At 43.0% G+C, this 23,411-nt stretch overlaps 4 protein-coding genes across 5 annotated transcripts; 2 read left to right on the forward strand and 2 right to left on the reverse strand.

Annotated features, from left to right (window-relative positions):
* Positions 1-130: 130 nt before the first annotated feature.
* On the forward strand, positions 131-2,913 carry rpl10a (ribosomal protein L10a). 2 transcript variants are annotated; one of them, XM_035645830.2, is made up of 6 exons: positions 131-209; positions 640-711; positions 1,285-1,365; positions 1,883-2,031; positions 2,126-2,298; positions 2,701-2,913. In XM_035645830.2, the coding sequence occupies exons 1-6, from the start codon at positions 205-207 to the stop codon at positions 2,869-2,871; spliced, it is 651 nt and encodes a 216-aa protein (XP_035501723.1). In that variant the 5' UTR covers positions 131-204; the 3' UTR covers positions 2,872-2,913. The 2 variants fall into 2 exon arrangements, with proteins under 2 accessions (XP_035501723.1, XP_035501724.1); XM_035645831.2 differs by lacking the exons at positions 131-209; positions 640-711; positions 1,285-1,365 and adding an exon at positions 1,449-1,714.
* A 560-nt stretch (positions 2,914-3,473) lies between these two features.
* si:ch211-163l21.11 (inositol 1,4,5-triphosphate receptor associated 2) lies at positions 3,474-7,418 on the forward strand. Its single transcript, XM_035646172.2, has 13 exons — positions 3,474-3,804; positions 3,902-3,965; positions 4,051-4,123; positions 4,231-4,258; positions 4,446-4,586; positions 4,706-4,837; positions 5,209-5,365; positions 5,455-5,495; positions 5,600-5,650; positions 5,739-5,878; positions 5,972-6,100; positions 6,868-6,981; positions 7,063-7,418. Exons 1-13 carry the CDS (start codon positions 3,793-3,795, stop codon positions 7,205-7,207), a joined length of 1,227 nt encoding a protein of 408 aa, XP_035502065.2. The 5' UTR covers positions 3,474-3,792; the 3' UTR covers positions 7,208-7,418.
* Positions 7,419-7,446: 28 nt separating this feature from the next.
* Positions 7,447-16,477, reverse strand: inavaa (innate immunity activator a). The gene is made up of 10 exons (XM_035646171.2): positions 16,383-16,477; positions 11,897-11,992; positions 11,233-11,366; positions 10,937-11,059; positions 10,592-10,826; positions 10,454-10,507; positions 9,455-9,680; positions 9,087-9,236; positions 8,311-8,989; positions 7,447-8,160 (listed from the first exon to the last, which is right to left on the reverse strand). Exons 2-10 carry the CDS (start codon positions 11,958-11,960, stop codon positions 8,068-8,070), a joined length of 1,758 nt encoding a protein of 585 aa, XP_035502064.2. The 5' UTR covers positions 11,961-11,992; positions 16,383-16,477; the 3' UTR covers positions 7,447-8,067.
* A 1,806-nt stretch (positions 16,478-18,283) lies between these two features.
* Positions 18,284-22,300, reverse strand: zgc:195245 (uncharacterized protein LOC565483 homolog). The gene is made up of 5 exons (XM_035645066.2): positions 22,078-22,300; positions 20,725-20,752; positions 20,078-20,228; positions 19,823-19,967; positions 18,284-18,823 (listed from the first exon to the last, which is right to left on the reverse strand). Exons 1-5 carry the CDS (start codon positions 22,099-22,101, stop codon positions 18,722-18,724), a joined length of 450 nt encoding a protein of 149 aa, XP_035500959.1. The 5' UTR covers positions 22,102-22,300; the 3' UTR covers positions 18,284-18,721.
* Positions 22,301-23,411: the final 1,111 nt, after the last annotated feature.

Consider the following 23,411-nt stretch of genomic DNA (forward strand, 5'->3'; position numbering starts at 1 on the left):
TAAAAACACAGGAAAATTTGCAACGTTGCTCATTTCTAGTCGTTTTTTGATAAAAGACGATTAGAACCACGGAGAAATAATTTTAAAAGTATTTTTCTAACGGAAAACGTTTTTGGTGACGTCACCACGGTCGCCTTTATTTCGCGTAACTTCCTGCAGCACTTCCTTTTCACCGTAGCGACCCGGGAGGGAGTAGCCGCAACAATGAGGTTAGAGCCAATTTCACCGATAAACACGAAGAAATACTCACTTTCCACATTCAACCACATTTGTGTTTGTCGTCTAAACCTGTAGAGTTTGTATCTGATGCGACAGTTGTGTTTCTCAGTCCAGTTCGCTTGTTGTAGAAGAAGCTAACTGTAGTTAATGAGACCGGGTTCATCCGCTAATGTTGGACGGCGCGTTACGTCTTCTGTCCAATCCACCGTCATCCGCGATTTAATCACACTCTTAACTTCGTAATCCAACATCGGGTGTTTAGTTGAACACTACTAGATATTATTTTACTCAAACTTTACTGCAATTTATTTTCATTTGATGGTGTTTTCGTCGCTGATGTTCTGCGCGGCCGATGAATTGGTTTTAAAGAGACAGTGTCACATTTTCCCCTGTTAACTTGGTGAGTGTGTTCTGTTACAGTAAAGTCACCAGGGACACGTTGTATGAGGCGGTGAAGGAGGTTATGCAGGGATCTGCAGCCAAGCCGAGGAAGTAAGTTCACATCGACAAGTCCCGATGAACGTGTATCAACTGTGCTTTAAGTTCCACTCAGGAGATGGAAACGTGTTATCAGAAAGTCAAATTCATACAGTTGATTTGTCTCTTTTAATATAGGTATCAAGTGTCACCCTGTAATTTACTTAAGTCTGAAATACTCTTTCTAGCCTGTAACGGGCATGTTTCATGTTTTGTTTTATTTAGCAATAACTTCAAACACATCTAGTGTCGTTCCTCACCTCTCATATTCAAGAATTGTATTTAAACCATAGACATTTTTATTTTGTTGAATGTTTCATCTGCTGTTAGTCCAGACCATTTCATTCGATTAAAGATTCTTTCCAAATCCCCAAATGTCCCCGTTGTGGGACGAATAGAGCAATATCTAATCTATCTTCTGAGCTAATGATGGAAAATGTGTGGAACAGAAATAAATCCATATACTTGGTAAATAAGTCCTCTCATCCCTTCCTTATTTTCACTCCTGTTTCATGTTTTCATGACTGGATGAAGTGTTACAGTCCAGGTGTCATCGCCGGTTTCTAATGTGATGCGTCTTGTTCGTAGGTTCGTGGAGTCTGTTGAGCTGCAGATCAGCTTGAAAAACTATGATCCCCAGAAGGACAAGCGTTTCTCCGGCACCGTCAGGTTCGACCTTTTACTGTCTCACCCGACCTTTTCCATGTGTGCTTCCAGCCCTGTCTGACCATTTGAAACAGCCGTTTCATACGGCCAGTAGAGACTTTGATATGTTTATAAAATAACAGAACAGTCCAGATAGGCCAGGGGTGGACATGGAGAAGTACTCTGGGTAGTCTGACTAAGCCGACTCAGCCTTTGGCTGATGAAGGCGAAGCAGACGGACCCCTACCCTGGGTCTTAAAACATGAGGGGAGGCGTTGAGTGACTGAGCTGCAAAGTTCATGTCCTCATGCCGACCAATGTACATTATGTTACCACAGAGGTCAGCTGGACACCGGCCACAGTGGTGGTATGGGTAAGGATCTTTCTACATCACGGTAAAATCAGTGTGGTGTCATTTTGAGGACGGTAATTTTTTTTTAAGATTGAAAAAGAAAGTTGCAGATTTTTCCAATGCTGCCATCCGACACCCCTGGGTTGAAGTGTAGCTGTGAGTGTTATTGACTGTTTTGTTAATACGCAGGCTGAAGACTCTCCCCAGGCCAAAGTTCTCCGTGTGCGTTCTGGGAGACCAGCAGCATTGTGACGAGGCCAAAGCTGCAGACATGCCACACATGGACATCGAGGCTCTCAAGAAGCTCAACAAGAACAAGAAGATGGTCAAGAAGCTCGGTGCGTTAACAACGTGGCCCCTCCTACATCTGATCACTAAATGATTTGAAATGGTTTTTAATGTTGCTCTTTGTTTGCTGCTGTCCTCTTATAGCCAAGAAGTATGACGCCTTCCTGGCCTCAGAGTCTCTGATCAAGCAGATCCCACGTATCCTCGGTCCTGGGCTGAATAAGGCTGGCAAGTTCCCCTCCCTGCTCACCCACAACGAGAACCTGAACACCAAGGTGGACGAGGTCAAATCCACCATCAAATTCCAGATGAAGAAGGTACGTTCAGCAGCACCTGAATTTTTAACGCGTTTTATTCATCCATATAGATTGTAACTATTCACGCGACAGTTTTATGGGACTGTCTAATGTGTTCTTTACTTTTGGAATAATAATAATAATTAATTTCATTTAAAGAGCACCTTTCAATGCTAAAAGCAATCTCAAAGTGCTTTTATCTTCCGCCACAAAGACCCATCAGCTGCTGCCAGCACATAACATTTGGCGAAAATGCGAAGCTCTGGAAAATTAGGAATTGACACTGGATGATTAAAAATATAATTTGCAATTCATTTGGAAAGAAACATTTTATTATTTTTAAACCTAATCACAATCCAATAAAGACTGCCTTTTTATATACTGCTGGCATGGCTTCCCTGAACATCGATGTTTGTGTTGTAGGTGCTCTGTCTGGCTGTGGCTGTAGGACACGTAAAGATGACAGAGGAGGAGCTGGTGTACAACATCCATCTGGCCGTCAACTTCCTGGTGTCTCTGCTGAAGAAGAACTGGCAGAACGTCCGCGCCCTCTACGTCAAGAGCACCATGGGCAAACCCCAGCGTCTCTACTAAATGACCGCTTTTCAGTTAATAAAAAAAATGAAGATGCTCCAAGTTGATTAATTCTAGTGTTTTTATTTGTTGTCTGTGTTCCCTGACACATGGTTTGTCAGTTTTATGGTCTTAGACATTTACATTAATTCATAATTCAATTTCAATAATTTTCTCTTAAACATATTAGATGACCAGGACAGCTTGCTGATATAAGGCTCTTGCTTCATGGTAGAGATAAGAATGTAAATGCACACATCTATAAGTCCCCTGGAACAGAACTTTAAAAAAAATCACTAAAATTTCCCTGGACTATTTCCTAGAGGTAGATATGCTAATTCACTGAAATCCTGGTTATGATGCATTCACTCTACAGTCTCAGATGGTTATGATCCATGTGGTGCTTGAAACTACTTAAGACGTGTAATCAAAAGACAGGCTAAAGTTAACAGATGTCATCACCCCCTGCAGTTCTCACATTGTCAGGAGACCCTTCCAAGAGCACAGTGCATAAAACTACAGTAAATTATTTTCTTATGCACTTTGGATAAACTGAAAGACTTCAGTTCCTGAGGATGTGAAGTTTTCACTGTGGATGTGCAGGTGATGGAAGCAGAAGAGGCACATCAGAGGCAACGCCAGTGTTCATTTACCACAGGTAAAACACAGCGACATGTAGAGGCTTCATGTCTAAAGCTTCCCATGAGCCTCTTGGGGCCTACTCTGCTTTGACTGTGGATCTCATAATGGGATTATCTCTTCTAAGTACACGAGAAAGGCTGAGGGAGAAAATGAACCAAACACAGACTGGATCTTTGGCAAACGTGTTTGTGTTTTCAGCAACAATGAAAATCCCCCTGTTCAACGCTTACAGGATTTGAATGATACAATCTGATTTTTACCATTTGGATTCTTCCTGTGAAGACAGCAGCTGGTGGAGTGATGGATGCTGAGGTGAGTCCAGTAATCTACCACCTGTCCTGCCCGATCCTGTAGATCCCGTGAAACACTTTCTATCTAATGATCAGAGGTGATGTTTCTGAACTTTCAGCCTGATGCAGAGACAAACGGCTACAGTCTGTCCACCATGCCGGACAGTGAAGACAGTGAAGAAGGTAATGGCTAAAAAAGAATGGGGAAAAAAATACAATAACTAGGCACTGGATTTAAATATAAACTGGATTTTTACCTTTTAAACAGAAACTAGTCAAGAGGAGCCGCCAATCACGAGCTGGAACGAGCTGTCCATCATAGAGCGTGTCGGCCTCAACAGGTTTACTGTCACACAACCGTAACCATAACAACAGATTTTATATTTATTATTGAATGAGCCTGATTTTATCTGACCTATCATCTACAACCTTTCTTTTTTTGTGACAGTGTAGAGATGTCGGAGAAAGGTTTGGAGGTAAGGCCTCCCACTTCTTATTCACCGTGATATTTGATCAGATGCTGTTTAATCTCATTCAACAGTTTTCTCTCTTTTTATTGTATTGTCTATATATTGTTTGTAACTGTTTACTGTGGGGTACAGTATTTTGCCTCCGTGTTTGCTAAACGTGCATTTGGAAGTTACCAGTGTTTTCTGCTCGCAGACTGCCTTCTCCCAGATCGCCCTGGGTTTCCGCTGTGATCAGTACACCCTGAAGCAGAGGCTGCAGGCGGAGGAGCACGCCCGCAACCTGGCTGAGGAGAACGTCCAGCTGGAGCTGAGCAGAGGCAGGGAGACGCTGGAGGTACAGTCACTGTGAGATGGGTGAGCTGAAGTAAAAGTCGCCATAATGACACCACCACAGAGCCGGGACATGTGAGTGTGTGTGTGTGTGTGTGTGTGTGTGTGTGTGTGTGTTTTCAGACACTGAAGGGCCTATGTCTGGACAGTAAGCGCAGTACCATCCTGCAGAGCCTGGAGCTTTCTCTGGACATCCTTGGTGGGACTGTGGAACGGATCTCCAACACGGCTGAGGTCCTCGGGGCAGTGCACCAGGTACACGGGCTCTCTTCTGGAGGACTGTAGGTACCGATCCATTCTTCGGCTTCAGTTTTGAAAGCTGAGCGGCTTGAGGGAGTACACATTTTCTGAAAGGTGGAGTGAGCAGAAGAGAGAGAGGATGGGCTTTTCTTATTTTGGGGGGGGTCATGTTAGGGACACATCTATGTAAGGAAAACCATGACCTTTAAGGCTTTTTCATTTTATTTTTACAGCGGTCAAAACAGCAGAGCAACAACAAAACAACAAAACAAACCAAACCAACTGTTGGGCCTGACTCGGTGTAACGGACAGGTTCATTCAGACCTTTTGTTGATGCACTTTATTGCGAAATAGTCCAGAAACCCCTTGTTTTCTGTCTGCGACAGGAGGCTCGAGTGAGTCGGGCGGTGGAGCTCATGATCGCCCATGTGGAGAATGTGACGAGGCGACGCGACAGACACCTGGCGGAGCTGGAGGAGGCCAAGAAGATGACCCAGCAGCAAAACTCCAGCAGAAACATCATCGACCCCAGAGCGTCACCAGGTTCACTCCTCTACTTTACTGTCTCTAAGGGTGAACTTGTCTGGCTGTCATGAGCAGTGTTTGACTGATCACTGGGTCCTTTGTTGTAGATCCAGGGGAAAGTGACAACAGAAAGAGAAGCTCTCAGCAGGTATGGAGATAATTTGACTTTTGTTGTTGTGGTTGTTGTTGTTGTTGTACCTCATCATCACTTCACGCTACCTTGTGTTCTCCTCTCTCTCTTGTCACCATTAGTACAACGGTCGTCGACGGGTCAGTGTATCAATAATTCCCAGCCAGACGGAGGTAAGGAGGTTTCTTCACTGAGCTCTCCCACATTCTCTACAAGTCTCATGAAACCGTGTCTTGATCGTCTTCCTTTTTGTTTCTGCAGGAGAAGAGAAAGCCAGACTCCAGGAAGCGTGCGGCTCACAGAAGCTCGTCCAGCAGGAAGTCCTGCCCGTCGCCGTCCCTGAGCTCAGAGTCCAGCGTCTGTGCCACGACTAAGGAGGACAGCTGCTCAGTGGATGACAGGTCGACTACAGACTCTGTGGCTGATCCACATGATAAATGGTTTAAACCAATGAGCATCAATCAGCTGATGTGGGTTTGCTTTTTTCCCCCCAGGCCACTCTGTCCAGATGAAAATCCGCCAGAAGCTTCAGCCGCTCAGCTTCCTCCAGACCCTCCTCCCATCCCCAACACTGAGTGCCCCCCATCCAAACAAGTGGTCGCCAGGAGAACACAAAACAAAAAGTACCTGTAGCCTGAAAAACAAAATGTATCAGTCAATCATGCAGAATCAATCAAAATACAAAGCGCCTGCAGTCATTTTCAGTTTACTGAGGATCTTTATGTTTGTATTTTCAATGATTACTCATGTTTGACAATGAACTATTTCTGTGCTTTGCCTTTGTTTTCTCTTAATGCTGCCACTTCACATCACGTCGCTGACAGAGAGCGGCTGCCACAGACCTGTTAGACATGTCACAGTGGGAGAATCTTACATACGATTTTTATTGTCTGCTGTAAAACATAACAACAAAAGCAGCTATAAAAGTTAATATGATGTTGATTTTTAAGTTATTAGAGGTCAAAGCATCTTTGAGTCATTACAGTTTTGCTAAGTCAAGTTTTAGGGCAACTTACAACAGAGCTGGAACACCGATGTTTGCGTTGACGTTGCTTTAGTATCAAAACCAAATGCAAAATCATGTCCAGTTGATCGTGGAGTTTATTCTTCAGTTTTTACGAGGCAGGATTACTGACCTGGCCTGTGTGGCAATGACTGTGTTGCTTGTCATTTGATTCATTTCATTTTTTTCTGCACCGATGAAGCACAAAACTAAAACTACATTTGTTTAGATGTAAGATTTGTGCAGATCTCTCCCAGATCACACCATTTCTACCCTGTCTTCGGCCTCTGTAAAGACCTTTTCATGTTATTTTGTCCGCCCCATGTAACCTTGCATGATATTGTACTGGAATAATTCAACTTGAATAAATGTGTGTCTTTATTCCAGTTCCCCCCTGGATACTGTCCGACAGAGACGCAAAGGCAAAGCAGCATTATCAAAGAAGAAGTCAGACAAGGACAAAAAGAGAACAAATATCTACCGGCGGATCTCTGCGGGCACGTAGGTCAACTTCTTTATTAAAATGTCTGCGATGATTGTTTTCCTCTGGACACACACTGACTTGCCTGCTGCTCTCTTCAGGTATGGATCTGTGTGGAGTCCTCTGTGTCACTGGCTGTATCGCTGTCGCTGGTTGGTCCTCTGCTTGTACCTGTTTGCGCTTTTTTGTGTCGTGACCTTGACATACGTCTTGTGGAAGGTTCACGATGGAGCATTTGAGCCTTGATCTGTTCTCCTGGAATACAGTTATTAGGATGTCGTCCAAACACTGTGACTGTACTGCGAACATCACAAAGCTCTTTGTACATGAATATAAAACATTTCGATGTCACAGGTCATCCTTGTCTTCTGAAATGCTTCATTTTATCTCCTGCGTCTGTATAAAAATGCCACAAACGCCTTTTTCAGTCACATTATTTTTATTATAAATATACATAAAAATATCAAAACTGATACAATCACTTGGTTAGTAAAAAACACACCATATTGCAGTGAAGACATTCATCAAACCACCGTTACAGGCATCAGTGATTAATTTTTAAGAGTCACTAGCAAACGTTAAGATTGAGCTTACTTCACGTCACGGCTAGACACTTCAACTATATATAAATTCATTTTCAAAGGTGTGTCAAAATTTCAGTAAAACGTCTCTCTGTTGCAGGAGGGAAACTTAAATAGTAGATAAATAAAGAGTAACATAAAAATTATATTAGGAATGGAGGAGCTCATTTGAAAACTACTAGGTGAATTTTATGAGCAAAATGTGTGCCAGCCACAAAAAATTGTTTTGGTTTGTAATCCATGTGACACCATTTCTAAGAATTTTATGAACCGCAATTCACATTCTCAATTTAATAAACATGTGTTTAGAAAATAATTTAAAATATAAATAAAACTGGCATACCACCTTACATTAAGTTTTAAATTAAAAGAAGAGAGTGGTTACCAATAGGTCCGTGTTTTCTGCATCATGTCAACATACAATCTCACAGAGAGTCCGACGACTTAATAAATACAGAGATAAATAGAAATTAATAGCGTACAGTACATCCTGCCGGAGATGCGGCGGTGGAGCCGAGGTCTCGGCTACACCTGGCTCACGATTTCAGCATCCTCGGCCACAAACCACTGGACCGGAGTCCCGTCGGCAGCTCTCTGGAGAATCACATTACCCGAACCCTGCGAAAAAAAGCACATGAGATCAGATCAGCGCTCTTATGGGCGACTGTAGCAACATGGCGGACACCGTAGAGGAGGAGATGCTTATTATCTAAGCTCAGTTTAGGGTCACAAAAAAAAATATAGCTTCAGATCAATGTAAGTACCAACCTGTTTGAATGGATACAGGTGAGGTGAAGTGGGGCTTTTGACACTCTGCTCATCCACACTGCATAATCTCTGCATCTGATTCCTCTGATGCCAGGACTTCAGCTCCTCTGACACGATCTCCCTGGGCATCAGCCTAATAGCGTGGTTGGGGTACTCCTTCAGAGATGGGGTTCGCACCAGCCTGGTGTAAGGCGGAGGGGGCTTTAGGACTCTGATTGGGGGCGATGCTCCCTCCTGCCACTGACTTGGCTGAGGCCTGCGCGCCACAGGTTGGGAGGACAGGAAGCACTTGCCCATGTTCAGGTCTTGAGGGGAGAGCGGGCCGTCGTCTGCTGTGGCCTTGATGGAGCCGGTGCCGGGCTGAGGCTGGGTGGTGTTCTTGTTTGAGCTGGAGAAGTTGGAGAGACCTTTTTTCTGTGCTCCAAAGTGGAATCCGTAAGGTGGCGGGCAAAGCTTTGGGACCTCGGTGGGTCCATCCCTGCCAGGAGAGCTGATGTATGAGGAGGACGAATGCTCCGAGCTGCTGTCCTCAGAGCTGGACTGGTACGGACGCAGGGGGGAGTACTCTGGAGAGCGCACCATCAAGTCCGCCACGCAGCGCCGCTGCGGCAGCCTGGCTCGTCCTCGGCTGTTTGAGCTGGGGCGCTCCGTGTCAGCGGACAGCTTATTTTTGGGAAGTCTGATAAAACATATCACGTCAAAAATTGTAAAACTAATGTAAACATGTTGCTTTGCTCTTTAAACATCGTGTGACTGATCCATCTGACATAACGCACCTGAAGGACTTGGAATACTGGCGACGCACGTGCAGCTCCGGGGTGGAGGGGGCGCTGGTCGAGTGGTTGTGACGCAGGGCCGAGTTCTTGATGAACTGAGACAGAGGAATCCTGCAGCTCTCTCTAGACACCTGGGTCCCTGCTGGACTACTGCACATGACAAACACATGAGGGTTAACATGAGCCATGCACGTTCTTTTTATTTTATTTTATTGTCACCCTGATGGTCATATTAACAGTGTAACATGAAACATATGTACATACTGTATCTAATTTATGTTCCACTGTTCTACTGCCTGTAGCATCGTACTCTACCTGGTACAGTTGTGTATTTGATGGGTTGTTAGCACACAGATTCAGATTCCTACCTGGACCTGCTGCTGCAGGCAGACTGAGGTTTTGTTTCCCTCTGGTACGGCTGGTCCAGACTGGACTCCTTCCAGGGAGAATTCTGGATGGGAGAGCGCTCGCACTCCACACTGAGCTGGCTTGACGACTGCTGGGATGACTGCAGGGTCTTGGCTGACAGCTGGAGGGGGTTTGAACAGGAAGAGCCCAACACTGGAGGAGAGAGGGGGCTGGACGAGTCCACATCTATTGAACAGAGAGAGGACCCATTGCTCAGTTTGAGGCCCTTGAGAGTATGTGTTTGTTTGCTTGTTTGTAGTCCCTTAATCATCTATTCAATTTCAGCACAAATTAAATGAAATGGATGTTGACATGCTTCTTTGAAACTGCTGCTCGCCATGACGCTGCTCCAGAATATCTCTGATAAAAATGATCTCCTACATACAAGGGTAGAAAGTAACTAAGAACTCAAGTACTGTTCTTGAATAAAATGTTGAGGTACTTGTACTTGCATTTTCTTTTTCAACAATTTTTTGACCATCCTACATTTATTGACTGTAGTCACCAGTGCCGTTGCGGAATCAGGTTAGAAACACAAAACAGAATCAACAAGTAAAGTGTTGTGATGTATATTGTTTTAAGTTAAGTAAAGATAAGATCTGACTTAATTCATCGCTGGGGAAAAATTCACAGGCCACACGGCCACATATTTGTGCTGCAACAATAAAAGTGATGTACAATTCAATGCACCAATAACTATAATACAATAATATAGTATATATGTTAATCTGAGTAAATTGCATAATGAGTGCTTCCACTTTTGGTGAGTATATTTCGATGCTAGCACTATTTTTCTCCTGCTAAAATTTTAAACTAATGCCCTTTAATTTTGTTTTCAAATCTACTGTATATTTGCTACTTCCTCCGCCAATGACTTCATATTTCCATCTTCTACATGTCTCAGTCAAAGCAGAGACATGTGACGAGTGTGAATGTCAATGTGCCTCCACGCCACTCACCATCATCCAGGGCCACCACATCAGACAGGGAGCTGTCATCAGACACGCACACGCCTGCGCACACAAAACAAGCATCATTAGTCATGTTCATGAGTGCAGTGTTCAGAGTGGCCTTTGGGGAGCAGCAGCGTCACTCACCTCTGTTTTGACTGCTGGAGATGCTGATGCACGGTGAGTTGCACTCGCTCTTGATCCTGTGCTGGAACACGGCCTCCTGCATGTTCTTCACTTTCTTCTCCTCCCGCTTGCACTGCTGCAGGCGGCTCTTCTTCTGCGGTTTGCTGAGGTTTTCCTCCAGCGAGAGTTTGCGGGCCGCCTCGTAAATCTGCTGCCGAAGAGCCAAGTCAGTTTCCAGCGCTTGCAACTCTGGATCCTGCGATGGAGATGAGTTCTGACATTTAGTTTCAGCAGATGAACAGTCAACTCTTTTGCTGAGTTACTTTTTTTTAATCAAAAATACTAAACAGTGATAGTGGCCCGTACCTGTTTATCTAGATGCATCAGACCTTCGTCCAGCTTGAAGGACGCTCCAATCCTCCTTCGGACCCGAGGTGGCTTTTCCTCGGGCATCAGAGGATAGTCTGAGGGCAGTGTACCGGTCAGCTCCTACATAAACAAAATATTAGTCCTGATTACAAAATGGCAGTATTATGACCCTAACCCACAGAATGCAATCCTAAACTTTATTTTCAAGCTATTAACACGTTTCTCATTTCTAATCAAAGCACAAAATAATAAGTTTGGTGTGTACATGTTATCATCTCTACGAGGTCACTTACTGCCTCTCGTACACAGAGCTTCCTCAGCTCCAGCAGGCAGAGCTCCAGACGCTCCTCCAGAGACTGGTGCTTCAGCTTCAGGGCTCTGGTGTGAGTGGTCAGGTCCTTCACCGGGGACGTGGGGCTGTCGGGACCTGCAGGGGAACACAACGAAATCAGAGTAAGCTTTTTCTCAACAGCATCTGTATCAGCCACAGAAAAATAAATTCATGATTCACTATTTCTACAGTATTTAATATACTGTGTGGAATCACGTTGAGCGTAGTACAGTATTCTTTTATGTTAATGCTGCATTGTTTGGTCTGGACTCATACTTATATTGGTCATATATCTTGTACTTGTATAAGCAGGTCAGTGCTGTTGCTATAACAGTGTGTCTATCATGTTTGCAGTATGTCCCTTATAAGCTTAGTGCTGATATGTCAGTACCACTGTATATGCTGGTTGATAAATAACAAAATAATTCCACCACAGAAAGATATGTTTGAGATAATTCTGAAACTTAAAATTTCAAATATGAATATTGGCCTCAGACACCTGTCACTGGTTGAGCTACTGTTAGAAATATCAGTCTGAATCTGAACATGAAATGAGTGGAAATAAGATGCTGTATTTTGTTTGTTTGTTGATAATCTATGTCATATTTCCTAAATTGTGGTCTTACCAGAGTGCAAGATAATCCCACTGTCGGTGTCACTGATCTCCTCTTTACTCTCGATAGCCGTCATCTTGACTATTTGCTCTCCAGTTTATAAAATACCTGTTGAAACAAGTTTGTTTAGATTAGTAAAATTAGATTGATCACTTAGAAAAAGCCCAGATACTGCTGTTGTTTTCCGGCCACATGGCTTCATTCATGCGCGCTCCTGCTGCTTTACTTAACAAAAGTGAATGACTGGCGAGTGTCCTTTCACACACGTATCCATGCAGCTCCGTATCTCCGTCCTCCTCCCCCTCCTCCACCTCTTTCTCCCTCCCATGCTCAATCACAATAGAGGCAGACCCCCACGGTTGACTCGGCACATGTGCGGGGGTTAATCCGAATCGTGATGCCATGGTGACGGGGCACGGTGCGGCTGGCTAGGGGAGTGTGTCGCCATGAGGCGTGTCAGAGGGCGTTTAAAGAGCCCAGACCCCAAAAAAGAAAGCAGATGGCACCAGGAATTACCCCACTCGGGGACTGCACCTGTTCCCCCCGTGCACCCCTCCCTCTGCTCCTATTCAACCAGTGTCCAGAAAACCCTCTGGGGGCTTTGAAGTGGAAGAATGTCTCAATGCTGGGGTTGTCCACGCGGCATCAGATCACAAGGTCCCTGCTGACTCCTGTGCAACGCTGCCCGTTTCACAAACACACACTTTCACAAACAGGCGAGCACAATTCACGTTTATGGCCCCGCACTGTTCCATTGTGGCCTCCCACCAAACATCTGACGGACAACAAGCCAAAACGAGATGTGGAGAGGAACGACAGGCGAGAAGAGGAAAACAGTTAAAACAACAAATTGGAGATTACGTCAGGGGATAAGTTGAGGCTTTTCAAAACAGGCCAGGGGATCCGTTTGTGGCTGTTTTAGTGAAAGTGCTTTGGGACGAGACAGAGAACTTTCCAGAAAATGCTGCCTCCGTTTTTATAATTCAGTTTTATTCTGGCTTCCACGTCTGCCACCCCACCCTCGACTTCTCATTAAAAAGGCTAGCAGATCACAACAGACAATCTCCTGGTTACAACAATATCATTACCTTGTCTTTCTTCAATGCCACACATTCATTAAAGGGACAGTTCATAAACGTGATGACTTCAGGAGCAGCCTCTGTGTCAATAAAACTCATGAGAAGTAAAAGAGGTGTTATTGGTCAGGATTGAAGGGGAGTCGGGGGGGGGGGGTTGTGAACAGACACCACATGAATGGTTGTGTTCCTAGGGCTGCTGCGTATAATCCTCAGCTCCTGCCTCATGCTCTGTGTTTGGAGATTGGTATCAGGCCTTTTCCTGCAGGGACCGGGAAGACTCAAAGCCCGTGTGGATGAGAACCTCCTCTAACAGGATATTATTGTGTATCCCATCGGCCTGACCCATTCACCACAGCAACTCATGTGAACTGGCACAGCTATGAGCAGTTGGTAGCACAATGAGCCACAGCGAGGCAGCTCGAGTCAGTAAAACAACAGTGCAACAAAGGCCCTGTATCCACCAGCCGGCCTCAATAATCTGCTGTAGGCACAATATCTGCTGACAACTCGGCTTCAGGCCTGAGCTGCATTGTTGGGCCAATATTGAGACAAGGCTGCACTGAGAGGCGGAGGAAGGAACAGTGCTGAGTTTTTAACTGGGCAAGGTCGGTGCCGCTGCACTCTCACACGCATGGCTCCACTCTGCAGCAATCCAAAAACGAGAAGACGTCAACAGGAATCCAGGCCTGGTAATCAGACACAGGCAGAGAACTGTGGGATTTACCCACTTACACCCCATAACTCTCTGAAGACTTTCACAAGAGTCTGTGGTCAGAGATATAGAAGGAGTGAGTGAGTGAGTGAGTGAGTGAGTGAGTGAGTGGGTGGGTGAGGTCGGGAGCAAATCTCACTAGGAGTTGCAGCTTATTGCAAAGCCATTTATCATAGCTTTCATAAGAACCTGGAGTCATGGGAGTGTTGAAAATGTGCTGTGAGAGAGAGCCAAAAGTGTAACAGTAATAGAAGTTCATTTCCTGAAGGGGTGGCTGCTGATAGCACAGTCTCCAACCGGCAGACTAGATTGATGTAGTCATAACATCTTAATTGAGGGGAGTGTGTGATCACCGCTAATGAAGACTATCTAGAAACGTGTCGGGGATGGGAGCTGCAGGTCCCCACCCATCCCCGCTCGCTCACCCGACCGTGTCAGCGTAACATCAACGGAAGTGGGTGTTTATGGCAGGAGATCATGATGTGGATTCACTGTCTCGCAGACTTCCCCCCACCACCCTTTCCCATGAGCCACTGGAGCTGCGATCTCCTGGAATGCCGCCACCACCACCGTGCTCATTACCACTGTGGTCGGCCCTGGAATTACCAACGGGGACCGGCCTCGCCGAGGAAACAGTGAGGGATGCCTGAAACCAGACCGAGGCCTGTTTGAACCCTGTAATTAAGATTCTCCACCGAATGCTGATACTATGGAAGAAACCAAACGACTTTACAGCATGCCTTATTTCAGAGTCTGATGAGGAGCCAAAATCCATTCAGCAAAATGGACCCACGCTACACAATATGGGCTGCTGGAAGAAAAGTGCATCAATGTGGGGGAGCGGCCAAAAAAGAAGGAAAAAAAAGAAAGAAGCATTGTATTACAAAACACGTCACTGGAGTCAGATCTTTCCCTTAAGAAGCAGTGTTGAGTTTTGAAATGCCACAGAGTGCAGCAGAATGCAGAGTGGAGGCTATGATAACATACAGTTGATTCAAGCCATAGCTGTGAGGAGGTCAGATTAAAGGCTTATACTCTGTTTGCCTCTTTTTATTTTTCAGTGTTCGCTGAAATCAACACTGTTAAGTGATGCAGGGTCTTGGCTTTCCAACAGACACAATGCAGGGGTAATAAGCACCACGCCGGCCTGCTCTCAGTCTCTGGAGGCCATATGCTGGCCAGACACACCAGCTTTGTCACAGCCCAGTGACAACGTAAATACAGAGGGCAAAAAGAGATGCTCCATTGTTCACCAGGGGCTGAGGAGCTGCTGCTGGATCATGGCACCTCGTCGCTCTGAGTCATCAGGAACTGAGGCCTCTGAATGGACACTGGTGGTCACCCAGGCCACTGGCAGGATGTGGTTTCAGCTTCTGATCCATAAGTTGCCACCATTAACAACGGGGGGTTACTCCAGGGGCATAGCAACACAGAGGTGTTGTCTTTGACACCACGGTTAGGACTGCAGGTCTGTCAACATGTGGACTGAGGGGAGCGCATGTTTATTCTGCTGCTGTGGGCACAAACATCCGCCACCCCCCAGGTTGTTGTCCCACATAAATCTTATAGGTTTTCGGGGTTTTGTTTCAGCGAAAGCAACATTTTTATAACATTGGTACAATACAGAGCAAGTTATTAGTCTACCATTGCAGCTGTTTCATTTTCATTGATCATAATCTGTGATAGTTACTGAAAGTTTGTTACAGAGAACAATAGTGTTGAAAGAAGTACTCAGATGTTTTCACTCAAGTAAAAGTTAAAGTGCAGCGATATTAACAACAAAATGCAGAATGGTTCTTTCCATACAGGATTGTTGGATAATTACTACTGATGCATTGATGTAAGAAGCAAATTTAATGTTGCTGTCAAATGATGTAATGAACTGAAGAGGAGTAGAAGCTGTGTCAGTAAATTAAGGAAGTAAATTGCAAATTCTGCATCACTGTAGCGAAGAAGTTGACTAAAATAAGTTATCAGTGGTGGGGTTTCTAAGTACTGGAGTATAATTACAATTTTGAGGAATTGGTTTTTGAGTATTTTAATTTTTGCCAATTCCTACTGCTACTTTTCATAAAGAAATGTGAACTACACTATGTTTATTTGTCAGCTATTATTACTACTCACTTTAGTTATACAATGAAATAAATCTGTAAATAAGTCTCTTAACTATGCATTTCATGCAGGCGCTAATAAAATATTCATTTATCATTTTGCACATAAAATAAATCATATACATATTTTTTTCAAGCCCTTGGGACCTCCATCATATAGCATTATGAAAGTGGCCATTTTGCATTATGAGTATTTTTTGTTGCTAATACTTGAAAATACTTTGTTGAAACTTTGTATGCAAGGAAATATTTTTTTGTATCACAAATCTTACTTTCATAACAAATCTGAATAGGCTACTTCTGCCACCACTGTTACATCCTCTACAAAATGAAGGGAAGTTGAGAATTAATCATATACATGATGTTACCTGGAAGTGTTTTTTTGCCTTCAAGGGCAATAAACAGTCGGAACCACCAATTCAAGCCGGCTGATAACTGTTATGTAATGTTAATCACTAGTTGAACGACTTGTGCCACAGCTCTTCTTCACACACTCTCACTCACGTCGCCTCTACTATCCATTGCACGGTGGGTTGTGTCTTTTGTTTTTACTTTCCCATCATGCTGTTAACCTCCATAAAATGCAGTGTACTTACTTCGTGACGAGTCTTGTGCTCCTCTAGCTCATCGTCTCGACAGACAGAAGCAGTCCACTCTCCCTCTGCTCCGCGGAGAGAGTTAAGCTCGGGACATCTGTTTCAGTCGACTCCACTTTCTCACCGAGGGGGCGAGAGCTCCACTGAGCTCCCTTACAGAGTTAGGTGATACTTATATTTAGTTCATAAAGTCTTTTTTCTCCCCTTTTCAATCTTTTTCCAACGATCTATTGTCTCTAAAGTATTCTAAATCTGGGATAAGTATATATTTTGTGCCGCTGGCTCTACCCGACTGCCTTTGAAATGGTTCAGTCCGACGCTGCTGAATCCAGACGCGCTCTGGTGTTGACAGCACGTGACGCGCTGAGGGGCTTTTACTTTGAAAAGACGCGCAGAAGATGAATGGCCCGAGGGAGAGACAAGAAGTTCTGGTAAAAAAAAACATAAAATCAGAACAGCTGGCAAGTAAGTAGTGTCCGAAATGTGATGCTGAGCCACACTTCATTTTTCAATTCATTAAAAACACCTTACAGGTGTACTTTTGATTGCTATACACACTCTAAAAACTAGGGTTTACTCAATTTTCTTGGTGAAACATGTTTACACGCAAAAAATGTTGATTCATTGGTCATGATTACAAGCTGTTAAATCAGTTAAATTCATTTAATAAATTGAGTGAGTAAAAGGGAAAAAAATTAAGCAAGTTTCAATAACTTTAGTCTGTAATACGACACATATTGAACAAAATTTAATAGATTTACTTAATCCGATAGTTACTCTGAGTCAAACCCACTCAAATGCATGCATGTTGAAGTGTATTTATTTTGCTTGTGTTGAGTAGAATTGTTTGTTTTTTTGATTCCATTTTTAAAATGGTATTTTTCCCAACTTTATTATTCCTTTATGTCCAATTGTGAAAAGCAACCTTTGCACAAATACTGCACTTTAAGAACAGATTTGATATACTTTTAATACTTTTTCAGTTTGATTCAACCACTCTCTGTAAAAGTGGTTGGATCAATAAAAGATGTCTGTGGAGATTCTCATTAATAAAGCATTCTGCAAAAAAAATAATTTTTGTTAAGAATCTGTTTAGAACTTTATTTTGGTCCAGATGTCCTTCGACCCTTTTCTCAAAGGTGATTGGTCAAAGAGTCCATTGGAGGGGTCTACCTAATGAATCAAATAGCTGAAAAGAAAAAAGTGCAATATTGTGGGAGGCATTTCCATGACCTAGCAACCCTTCATATGATCTATAAAGCATTAGTTAATGATTTTTAAAGCAGTTATAGCTGTAGCTGTCAAATAAATGATAGATTGCATAGAGTCAATGGACAGTGAATTCAGGGGATATATGCAAACTCACATTTTAAATACAAACATATGATGAGCTTATAAAATGTTACATATTCGTGGAGGATAAACAGAAATTGTATCATACATTAAACTGCAGAACATCATATGAAGAAGTTAGAGTAAGCTCCATCTTGACAGTAGTTTTTAATATATCTGTACTTTTTCACATGTAAGACTATTAGTTGTATTACATATTTCCACATGTTGATATTGAGAGTTGTACTTAAGCAATAGATCTGACTACTTCTTTCACCATTTATTTTGTGCAGCAGGGAACTTTTATTTGCCTGCAGCCGGTGGCGACGATCCAAAATGTCTCCGGTGCTTTAACCAGGCCCTTGGGTATTCCTAGCCTATATGTACTGAAAAGCCTCCGCCAGATGGCCTGTGCTTTCCCCTCTCATCCCGTGATGGAATGAAAGGATCAGCTAATTAAACAAAGTCCCATATCCATGTGAAAGAACCATGAGAGTCCTCGGGGAGAAGAGCTGCATGCAAATCAGCCCCCAGTGCTTTGAATTGTCACCAACAAAATGAGGCATCTCTGCAAACCATAAAGCCTTTATTTCCACAGCACATGGACACACTAAAAATAAAAAGTCGTGACAGGAACAGATAAACAAACATGCAAATCTGTAACACTGCGCGGGTTTCTACTGATACAAAACAGTTCTGTTGGTGAAATGTGTCTGTAAGCAATCCCATAACGTCTGGTCTTTTAAAGTAAGAACTAGACTTGACTGATGTGCCCCAGTTATGCATTTCCTGGTTTATATGAATCCTTCCACAAATTCTGGTATAACCAAATCCAATTTAAAATCCATCAAGAGATATGAAGATAAGGTGCCTCTGTGATGTTTTTATATATATGTGAAACTCAACAAAACAGTTCACACTGCACAAAGATTCAGGGCCACCATGGTGAGATGCTGCAGTGGCTGATGGGAGCCTCGGGGCCTCACTGCTCAAATGTCTGCGTGGCCTCACTGCTCAAATGTCTGCGTGCGCCTCAGGTTGTCCTTTACGCGGACAAACTCTGGGATCTTCTGCTGGTTCTCCCGCTGCCTGATCTCCTCCTGCTCGTACTGCTCGGGAAAAAACAAACAGAGTATGAGTCAGTGAATTTGCTTTCAGCCAGTCAGTGTCGTCCACCTCATACATCATCCAGCTGGTCCAGTACCAAGACAGCATTTCAAACACAGAGGTTTATAAGGAGAGTATTCATGTCCCAGGGTCCAAAAGTTGTGCCAAAATTGGGGGATTTGACCATAAACACTTAGATATTATTCATACTGTTACAAGATATCAGCTGTTGAAACATTTAATATGGAAATTTCAGTTTTGGCAACGCTCTCTGATCCTTTACTTTTGCAAAATTACCAATATAAAAATGAAAAGGCGTGCAAAAGCACATTCCTTCAATATCCTGCTCATAACAGCACAGTATTATTTACAATTTGCACTTAAAGTATTAAAAGTTCAAGTTCTTATTCAGTGAAATGGCTCCTGGATGTATAAATAATGTTTATGACACTGATGGACTGATGCATCAGTGTATAGGTAGAATTTCACTGTTGAGATAAAACTAATTTAAACTGTTTTATACACTTAAGTTGTAGGTTTCCAACCTAAAGGCCGGGCTCCTTTCGAAAAGGGTCACCAGATACATTCGAGGGGTTGAGAAATGATAGGACTTTTGGACTTCTCTCTCATCGATGCTTTTTGTGAAATATTGGATAATTGTAAACTCTTTAGATCGTGAATCGTTAATCGCATCAAATCATCTGAGAAGTTAGGAGGAGAAATCGCTATTATTTGGAATAACAAGTCACAGAAATCTGAAATGTGACCTTTTGGTAAAGGGTTCATCTTTCACCACGTGTCAAATAAATTTAGTGCAGCAAAAAGTACAATATTGACCTATTAAACAGAAAGAATTTCCAGTATAATGTAGCAGTATGAGTACCACACAATTGTACTATGTAAAAGCAAACTAAACGTGCTTTTAAAGTTAAAGTGACTGTATTTATATTTTATGATTTCTTGGTTAAATGTCTCTCAGCTCCATGCTGTGTGCTTCTGACCTCTTGCATCTTCTGCTGCCTCTTGCGGAGCTCCGTCTCCAGATCTGAGGGCCGTTGTCGAGCCATCTCCTCCTCCTTGTGCAGCTCCAGCCTCCGCTGCTCCAACACTCGCGTCAGCTCGGGTTTCTCCTCCAGCAGCAGCCCCCTGCATTATCAGACACGGTTACACACACAAACACGAGAATCCACGCCTTCCCGGCTCTGGTTCACACTCTGAGAAGATCTGAGGTGTGTGAGGTGTTTGACCTCCTGTACCTTTTATGGCTGAGCAGCAGCTCGCGGTGCAGGTTCTGGTAGCTCGGTGGGTCCACTGAGGAGCCGTTCAGTTTCCTGGGCTGCACGGTTTCATCACCAATGCCGTCTGCTGTGGACTGACGGGACAGCGCCGCGTGGCCTGCATAGTTCTCTGAGGAACACAAAGCAGCTAAGATCACATTCAAATTCAGACAACTCCTACCAAAGAGTCACCAACTCCTGCTTGACTCTACGCTGCCATCCAACAATAACGGATTATCTCATTGTAACTGATTCTTTTTTCATTCGTGATTAATCGAGTCGCAAAGTCAAATTAATCTGAGAAATTCATTTGAGTTACAATTTAGAAATGTGATCTCTAAAAAAAGATTAACACAACCTACAAGTCTGTCACTCAACATTGCTAAAATACATAGGAACCAGTCTAGTTTCATTTTATCAGGTTAGTGCTTATTCTATCAAACATATAATCACTCGGACTGATTGATCTCCAGTATTTGATAGGTGTGATTAAGTTATCAAGTATTTGACTGATGACGTCTGAGTGATTCTTCTATCAATTAAAATCTCTAATCCACAGTATCATGCGCTGTGTGATTGCTTTAATCTCAGTTCCATTGTTGTTGAGAAATTGTGCATTCAGATACCTTTTTTGTGACGCCCATATCCCGGTTTCTGTCGGTTAGGAAGTGTGAAGGTAGAAAAAAAAGAGATACCCTGTTAGTAATTTGACAGAGCTAAACGTGTTAACATTGGTGTGGCCACACGCTGGTGTGTCAAATCTTTATTTTGATCTTCACCCGATTGCACAGAAGGTTTAAACAGATGAAGTCTAAAAGCGACAGTGCCTGCTGTGTCGCTTAAGCAGGTGAGCTGTGTTTACTTGGAGCAAAAAGGTGACGTAACTCTGACTGTGAGCCCGTCACAGTAGCAGTAGATTTGGCCGCACAGGGGTTGTCTTTAGTAAAACATGAATATAGCTATATAGTAGCAATCAAGAAGAAAATTACATTAATATCGGCCTCATGGTATAACAAAGTGGGATGAAAACTTGGCAGGACATCCCACTGTAACACAATCAGACAGATACCTCTGCCACGCCCACTGAAACCAGATAACTTGGAGGAGAGGATCATATTGAGCCGGGAACAGATGGTGGATGCTGTTGTTGTGCAGACGTTCTCAGAGAGACGGCAGCATAATTCTGCTATAAACTCTCCTCCTCTCTGTATTTGGGATTGTTCATCACTGTCACCGACATAAGCCTTCAGATCCTGTCCCTCCTCGGGCCCCTGCAGAGAGGCTGAGCTGGCAGATAACCTGTCTGTGACTGACTTGATGGCAGCCATTGTGCCAGACAGGGCCTTTCTGGGCTGGGCTGGATTCCAGCTCACAACATCTCACTCCCTCTACAGTACAGACACTGACTTTCTCGTCTGAAATGAGATACATTTCCCATTAAAAACATCCACACAATAATATGTTTTAAAATGCGTATCCAATGCTAGCCAAAGGAGAAGTATAGTTTACTTTTGGCCACATGGTGCATTAGTGTGTTGTTATGTCAGATAGACAAGACACCTTGTACTTTTTTTTTCATGGTTTTCATTCTGGTGTAAAAAAGAGTTTGAAAACCTGAGTAACTTGTTCACATTGATCCGTTTTCTGAAGCGATCAAAGAAGCGTTTAAGTATCCACAAAATGTATATTATATATTCACATTTAAAATGCTGAAATCAGGAAATTGTGACTTTTTTTCTTCATAAAAAAATATTATTAGGTTAATTGATTATCAAAATAATTGGAGATGAATTTAGTTGTTGATTAATAATCAATTGATTAACTGTAGAGTTTAAACCATGGCTGTAAACTCACTGTGGGTAAACTCAAAGCCTGACCTTAAGTCAACTCAACCTCTGACAGGTAGCCATCAGACCATACACTGACCTGTCACTCCGTCAGAAGTAAAGGTCCCAGAAAAATAACTGGCAAGAACTCACTTTTTTTGCAGTTGACCCCTCCATGGCAGGGCGGTGGAGGTTCACTGTTTCTGTCCAGTAACAGTTGTACCTGTTTCAGTCCATTTTTAAAAGAATCACAGCTCTTCACGTTGCCAGTCTGACCTCAGTTTATTTGCAGCACTCGAGTCCAGCATACTTCTGTCGAGGAGGGATCCTCCGACTCGGTGTGCCATGCAGAAGTAGTCAATAGTGGTAGTAGACACTGAAATCTTATTACGCCATTCAAGATTACCTCACAACCCCAACAGGTCACAAGACACTGGATTAGTTAATTGCCACCGACACAAATGCAGCTTAAAAGCAATGCAGCACGGCACTTATGCCAGATTCCTCCAACCACGAGCCCATTAATACTGACTGAGACTCCAACAACAACAATTTTCAGGCAAAACAACATACTGTCTTTAAAAAGATTTGTTTTTATCTCATGTTCATTGGTTCCTGGAGACACAAAGTACAACAATTACTTGAAATATATTGTGTTTGCAAGAATTAAGCTGATCAAGTAATTCTTCACAGAGAAACGGAAATAATCCAAACTTTGTCAACACTTCAAAATGTTCTCACAGGTCACACCGCTTTTGCAGTTTGTGTGTTTTTACCAACTCAATCTTAAAGCACACAAAACAAGCTTTGTTTGTGTATTTTTAAAAAAAAAATTCGTCAAATTAATACACATAATCATTACATACACTTCAGACACACATACAACAGATGGAATGCATATAAGGTATCCAGCTAACAGCCTTTTTACCTCTAGGGTAAACTCAACAAAAGCAAACCGCTTCAATAGATAAAGAGGATCAAAGCAACAGAACAGACGAAACAGACTCATACATGTAGATTACTAGTATATGACCCGTTGATTTTAATTTAATTCAAGATTCATTGTGTTCACATTTTGTTAAAGTTTAAGCTGCTGTTTCAACTATGTTTTGAATCAGATTTGTTTTTCACCCAAGACATTCAAGCGTGTGTCATTTTAATAAAAAAAGTATCTTAATGAAAGATGTTCACAGATAATGACAGATAAGATAGGTATGATTTTCTTAATGTATTCATATATTTCCAGAATCTGTTCTACTTATGTACTGTATGTAAAACATTCATGATATTGAGGCTTGCCACCTCAGTATCAACCTTCAAGACCCTTCTCAAAACACACTTATACACACATACAGCTACAACTCGCTGTTAAAGCTTCTATTATTTCCTGTGCTCAGCTCATTATTTACTATACTCTGCAATATTGCACTATTTTCTTTTTCTTTCTTTTTGTCGTATGTCTTGTCGTGTCGTGTTTTCAAACTTTA

The sequence above is a fragment of the Scophthalmus maximus genome, chromosome 3 (assembly GCF_022379125.1).
Source record: "Scophthalmus maximus strain ysfricsl-2021 chromosome 3, ASM2237912v1, whole genome shotgun sequence".
NCBI classification, from domain to species: Eukaryota; Metazoa; Chordata; class Actinopteri; order Pleuronectiformes; family Scophthalmidae; genus Scophthalmus; species Scophthalmus maximus.

What these genes read in the sequence shown, in the direction of transcription:
- rpl10a (XM_035645830.2), top strand. An exon ending in CGTTTCTCCGGCACCGTCAG is followed by an intron (nt 1,366 to 1,882) that starts GTTCGACCTTTT and finishes GTTAATACGCAG; the next exon opens with GCTGAAGACTCTCCCCAGGC. An exon ending in TCAAATTCCAGATGAAGAAG is followed by an intron (nt 2,299 to 2,700) that starts GTACGTTCAGCA and finishes TTTGTGTTGTAG; the next exon opens with GTGCTCTGTCTGGCTGTGGC.
- si:ch211-163l21.11 (XM_035646172.2), top strand. An exon ending in CAGTGAAGACAGTGAAGAAG is followed by an intron (nt 3,966 to 4,050) that starts GTAATGGCTAAA and finishes CCTTTTAAACAG; the next exon opens with AAACTAGTCAAGAGGAGCCG. An exon ending in CGGCGGATCTCTGCGGGCAC is followed by an intron (nt 6,982 to 7,062) that starts GTAGGTCAACTT and finishes TGCTCTCTTCAG; the next exon opens with GTATGGATCTGTGTGGAGTC.
- inavaa (XM_035646171.2), bottom strand. Translation starts at nt 11,960, where the DNA reads ATGACGGCTATCGAGAGTAAAGAGGAGATCAGTGACACCGACAGTGGG. An exon ending in TGGGATTATCTTGCACTCTG is followed by an intron (nt 11,367 to 11,896) that starts GTAAGACCACAA and finishes GTTCCCCTGCAG; the next exon opens with GTCCCGACAGCCCCACGTCC. An exon ending in CAGTATTCCAAGTCCTTCAG is followed by an intron (nt 8,990 to 9,086) that starts GTGCGTTATGTC and finishes ATGTTTTATCAG; the next exon opens with ACTTCCCAAAAATAAGCTGT.
- zgc:195245 (XM_035645066.2), bottom strand. Translation starts at nt 22,101, where the DNA reads ATGGAGGGGTCAACTGCAAAAAAA. An exon ending in CTGCTGCTCAGCCATAAAAG is followed by an intron (nt 19,968 to 20,077) that starts GTACAGGAGGTC and finishes CTGATAATGCAG; the next exon opens with GGGGCTGCTGCTGGAGGAGA. An exon ending in GGCAGCAGAAGATGCAAGAG is followed by an intron (nt 18,824 to 19,822) that starts GTCAGAAGCACA and finishes TTTCCCGAGCAG; the next exon opens with TACGAGCAGGAGGAGATCAG.